This window comes from Etheostoma spectabile, chromosome 9, assembly GCF_008692095.1.
Source record: "Etheostoma spectabile isolate EspeVRDwgs_2016 chromosome 9, UIUC_Espe_1.0, whole genome shotgun sequence".
In the NCBI taxonomy this organism is placed as follows: Eukaryota; Metazoa; Chordata; class Actinopteri; order Perciformes; family Percidae; genus Etheostoma; species Etheostoma spectabile.
The window spans coordinates 7,435,603-7,441,055 of NC_045741.1; the positions used below are offsets into that span (position 1 = coordinate 7,435,603).

Genomic DNA, 5,453 nt, shown 5'->3' on the forward strand with positions numbered 1-5,453 from the left:
TAAACACTTGGTCTTGATTAGAAGGAAGAGACTCCAGTCTTAAAATCCCTGTGAACCCATTTCATTAGTAGTGGTCCGAGCCGAATGGATTCCTCCTCCAGTTTGTTAGTTTTACTATTCCAGTTGTAGAGAAAGCTTTCTGTTTCTTTGTTAAACACTAGAGAAATTATACTCTACAAAGAGCATCAAAAGGCACATACATATTCACTTTTTTGCTACACATGCCCATTGCTCCCTTTTTCCATCTTTATACATTTCTTTAATTCCATCTATTTGTGTAAAATTAGTTTTTTTCTCCCTTTAATATCGTTTTTGAATTTGATGAGCTCCAAACTTAATTTCCAAAGCATCTGTTGATTTTAGTTCAGTTTTGCGTAAATCAATCTTTTTCTTCTCATCACTATTTTGCAGTGTTATATTTTGTTGTAAAAAATTGACTCGTGATGATTTTAAATCTTTATTTTGGCCAAATGGCTGACATTGACTACATTAAGTGTATAAGACTTCCAGACCTACCCATCACGATTAGAACGTCAACAAATGATCATTTTCATTATTCATTGATGTTGGAAAGTAGTGAAAAATGCCCGTCAATATTTCCTAAAGCTCAACGTGGCATCTTCAAAAAGCTTGTTCTTTAAGAACAAAAAAAAAATTAAATTATCTATTTGATTATCTAGGTAGAAAATGTTTGGTATTTTTGCTTGAAGAATGACCGGATCAACTAATGGATTAAATAAGTAATTATTATTATTATTAGAATCAAGAAATTGAATTCTTCTGTCTGTGTTGTTTTCATGAAAACATCAGAAGAAACCCGTCTCCTGTTAGCTCTTAATGTGTTTCAGCCACAAGTCCATGATTGTTTTTATAGCTTAGTGAGGTCTTTTTTGTTTCTGCTGTTAGTCCAGCATGGTGCTATAAAGTCTCACGTTATTTTGTGAAAGACCATGATTTTATTTCCAGTTATAAGTGGATTGCGTGTCGCTGCCCTGCTGCGGTGGCAGTGCGTGTTTGTGTCGGAGGGTTAGCTGCGCTTTGCTGCCACCTGCTGCCTTAGCTTCTCCCTCCTCTTCTTCTCTGTCAGCCTGGAAAAGCAGAAAATATATATATATATATATATTATTTTGTGTCTGAATAGTTCTGTTGTATGTGTGTCTGTTCTAGGGCTGCACGATATTTTGTCTCATCCTCAACATTGCGATGTACAATGTTAACACTACAACTTTTTTGCAGCTTGATGGAAAAGTAAACTTTCACCGTTCTCCTTTTGCATGATTATTACCGGCCGGCCCTTCACCTTTAAGACAGGTGGCCATGTGGCAACGTCTGTAGGTCATGTTAGTCCGACGGGGATTGTTACGGGAAGTGAGGCTTTCCGGATGTAGAAAAGCACCGTAAGCGGCAGCTGTTGAGATTGTTGCGGCCCAAAATGCCTGATGTTGCATTAGCTTTTGCGATAAAAGTTGCAATGTTTTTTGTGCGTTCGTTGCAATGAAGTTGCGGGAAACACAGAAAGTTGCAAAAATCAACAAAAAAACAGTTTTTTGTATGTATTTATGTATGTAAGGGTTGCTTATGTTGTTGCCGATGGTCATTGTGGATTATATTGTGTCAACTTTGGAGGCCGATATGCACTTTTCCTGCCCTATGTAGGTTACTTGGACGCTGCTATCCATGCACCTTGTACTGGTATTTACTTGTCCTTGTAGTGTTCCAGTTGGACTGTGTGTAGAACTTGTATGTATTTATGTGTTTTGTGTGTGTTTGTACTTGCTCCAAATCGCCCTTCGTGGACACAAATAAAGTTGAAGAAGTTTTAGGAATTCCACTTTAAAGTTAAACAGGGCTCCAGACTAACTTTTTGCCTTGGTTGCATTGGTGTGCCTAACCTTTTTTTTATTTAGGTGAACCAAAATGTTTCCTTGCGCCGTCGTTAACGCCACAATTTGAAGGTCACCTTTTTATCACCCTACAGATACATTCATATAGATTTCCTAACTGATTTTAAACAAGAATAAGGTGTAGGTAAATACATGTTTTTAATTGAAGCACAATTATACTGTATATAAAAATAATTTAAATATTTGTTGTTTTTTTTTACATTCTTTTTAAGTGCTACACTAAGCTGCCAAACTAAAACATTTAAGCAAAACAGAAAGTGTTACTGTTGAAAAGTGCTTCCCTGAACTGACACCTAACATTTTAATGGCTCAAAGTCTTATAGAGGGTCCCAAAAACCTGGGGCGGCTGTGGCTCAGTGGTAGAGCGGTTGCCTGTCAATTGGAAGGTTGGTGGTTCGATCCCCGCCCCTGCAGTCATTGTCGAAGTGTCCTTGGGCAAGACACTGAACCCCGAGTTGCCCCCGGTGCTGCACATTGGAGTGTGAATGTTTATCTGATGAGCAGGTGGTACCTTGTACGGCAGCCCCGGCCACAGTGTGTATGAATGTGTGTGAATGGTGAATGTTTCCTGTAGATGTAAAAGCGCTTTGAGCAGTTGTTAAGACTGGAAAAGTGCTATATAAATACAGCACATTTACATTTACAAAAACCTACAAAAGGCAAGATGGGTTTTTAAAAAAAGTCCACTTAGAGATTTCAAAATGTATCAAATACACAAATAATGACAAATAACGGCTACAAAAAATAAAACATTCTGCTCTATGAACCATAGAGTTTAAAAAATAAAGTGCCTTATTCCTGCGATCTCTCCAACATTTCCAGAAGCCTATGAGAAGAAACCGAACCTACCTCTCACTTGGTAAGTTTTCATGAGTTTAACGTCTCATTTGCTAGTTTCAAGTATTCAACATATTATGATATTTATCTCAAGCAAAAATGGCAGAAATTCACAGATCCCAGATAATCATGTGAAGTTTTATCTGGTTTCTATGACGGTAAACTAGTGTCCATTTGGGGTTTGGACTGTTTGTTGGACAACACGAGACATGTTGAGCTCTGGGAACTATGGGTATTTTTTGCTGACATTTATATATAAGGACTAATGAAGAAAATAATAATAAATACGTTGCAGCCCTACAAAAAAATAACATATGACTGCAACTAACAAGTGTTTTCACTTAAAGTTATTCCAGCTGTCCAAAAATAGCAAAATAAAAACCGCAAAAAATTCTAATTAATATTTAAACATGGAACGTAAAGGCTGTCTACACAAATGAATTAACACAGGATTCTTCTCTACATCTTTTTCCCCAGGGAGTGTTGTGTGGTCACCTGCGGTTTCGAGCCTCCACCAGCTCGCTGAGCTGGTCCTGGGCCGCCCGGAGCTCCTCCAGACTCTGCTGGTAGCTGAGATCCCCTGAGCCCGACCTCTCCAGGAGGGAAACCTGGTTGGACAGCTCGCTGGTTCGATCCCGCAGCCGCTGGATGGACATGTACAGGTTCTCATCGTCTTCCTCCTGCAGCCACCGTGAGGAAGGGAGAACAGCAAGGCAGGTGGAGGTTATGTAAGGGGTAACGTAGAGCGAGCAGGCATTAAATCAGCCTGAAGGGGTTCTGATTCATGATGATGCATCCCGGTTAACTTCACCACTGGGGAGCGCCGCTTTCCAGCAGAAGCCGGGTTGCCGTGGTGAGCTAACCATCGCTCGCTGTTGCTATTTGTTAGCACTCCCCCCCCCCTCTTTCTCACTTTGTGATCTGCTGTTCAGCGGTATGAGCGCCATATAAGCACAAATACTAAATATTATTGATACTGATCAAAGACTCTGGCGGACCTTTTTAAAATTAATTCAAAAGTTTTAAAATCAATGTGCTCATAAGTAGCTTATACAGCTACAGATGAAATGGAGGGAGAGGCTGGAGAAAACGGCGATTGCTAACATTGCTAATAGCAACAGATCAATAGTTACCTCAGTCACCAGGGCAACCGGGCTTCTGCCGGCAAACTCACCTCTGTATGAATGGCTGTGTAGTCAGCAGGATAGTGGAAGCAAGTCATGTTTGTGAACTTTCCTTTTCTCCCCCAACTTTACCCCCCTCTTTACTTCTACCTCTCTCTAACTCCCTCACTCTTCTTTTCCTTCTCTAACTTTTACCCCCTCTCCACTTCTCCTTATCTCAACTCCACTGCTCCCTTTTCCTACCTCTGCTTAACTGTACTTCTCCCTGTCTACTTCTCCTCTCTCTCCATAACTTTACCTCTACTTCTCCCTCTCCAACTCCAACAGTCTCCCCCTCTCTAACTTTACCCCTTTAACTCCCCCTCCCATATGTACCTCCCCTTCTACCTCTTTCTAATCCTCTCCCCACCTTTACTTCTCCCTTTCTCTCCAACCGTTCCCCCCCCCTACCTCTTTAATCGCTGTCTACTTCTCTGTACCCCTTCTTTCCCCACCTCTGCCTAACTCCAACCGTCTTTACCCCTTTCCCCACCCTGTCTACTTCCCTCCCACACCTTACCTCTACCCCTCTCTTTATCTCTACTTCTTCCTCCCCAGGAACCAGTGGTCTACCTTTGCATTGACGATCTCTATATGGACCAGTAGTGATGCCAGTTCCAGCTCTTCACTGTAGTTGTTCTTCAGAGGGATGCTCCTGTAGCCTGACAAGACACGAATAAAGCAACATATTAAAATACTTGTCTGTATTGAATTTATTTTTGTCACAACTGCAAAAAGAATTAACAACTTAACTCTCCCTCAGACCATTTAATTAGGGTTGGCTTCTTTTAAATACGTAACCATGTCATTAAAACAGGGGTTCTGCCAAAATTAAAAATGATTTGCTCTAAGTATGAGTTATTCTGCATTCACCGGTTCGTAGCAGGCGGACGGGGTAGGTGGCCTGTGCCAGGAAGTTAGGATCACTGAACATGTCCTCCTCGTAGACAGTGAAGCGTAGAAAGGCGAAGGTGGGATTGTGGATGTCAAACACAAACTGCTTCTGTACCCACACAGGATTCAGACCGTTATCAGCTGGGAGAAAAAAAAAAATGCATACATTACAGCATGAATGGGAATCAAATCAATTAAGGCGACAAGGCGGCAGCTGTCTTACCTACTACATCTGTCTTGCACTTGCAGCTGTCGTAATCTGCTCCGTAGATCTCCACCTCCACAAAGGGACAGACGATGCTGCGGCCATTTTTAGGCAGATGACGGGCCCCCAGCACCTGATCCAGGAACAGTGGATGAATGTTAAAAGCAGGTACAACACTGGAAATGTTTAGTTGTGACCAGACAAAATTAATCTTGCTACAAGTTCAATACTTGTATGTATTGTGTGTTCTGTCTGATCGATCGGACCTGTAACTGGATGGTGATTGGCTCCACGCGTAAGGTGTCCTTGTCGAAAGGGTCAAAGGCCTCGTCCCTCATGACATCAGGCTGGGGAACGAAGCCGCTGGCACCTCCGAGCATGAACAAGGCCTGGTTCAGCTGCATGGGTTTATCTGCGCGCGCGCACACACACACACACACACACACACAC

The 5,453-nt window shown here is 41.8% G+C and overlaps 1 protein-coding gene and 1 long non-coding RNA gene across 3 annotated transcripts in view; one reads left to right on the forward strand and one right to left on the reverse strand.

Annotated features, from left to right (window-relative positions):
* LOC116695260 (uncharacterized) overlaps positions 1-4,601 on the forward strand; it is an 8,600-nt gene extending 3,999 nt beyond the window's left edge. The window contains exons 2-3 of the long non-coding RNA XR_004333396.1: positions 3,219-3,469; positions 4,463-4,601. This is a non-coding gene — a long non-coding RNA (uncharacterized LOC116695260). The remainder of the gene's footprint in view (positions 1-3,218; positions 3,470-4,462) is intronic.
* The window catches only part of LOC116695236 (1-phosphatidylinositol 4,5-bisphosphate phosphodiesterase gamma-1), a 40,207-nt gene continuing 35,647 nt past the window's right edge, over positions 894-5,453 (reverse strand). For both annotated transcript variants that reach the window (XM_032525371.1, XM_032525370.1), the window contains exons 27-32: positions 5,270-5,415; positions 5,022-5,136; positions 4,778-4,939; positions 4,478-4,566; positions 3,237-3,421; positions 894-1,088 (exon numbers count right to left, since the gene is read on the reverse strand). In XM_032525371.1, the coding sequence (XP_032381262.1) occupies positions 1,028-1,088; positions 3,237-3,421; positions 4,478-4,566; positions 4,778-4,939; positions 5,022-5,136; positions 5,270-5,415 (758 nt within the window). In that variant the 3' untranslated portion in view covers positions 894-1,027. The remainder of the gene's footprint in view (positions 1,089-3,236; positions 3,422-4,477; positions 4,567-4,777; positions 4,940-5,021; positions 5,137-5,269; positions 5,416-5,453) is intronic.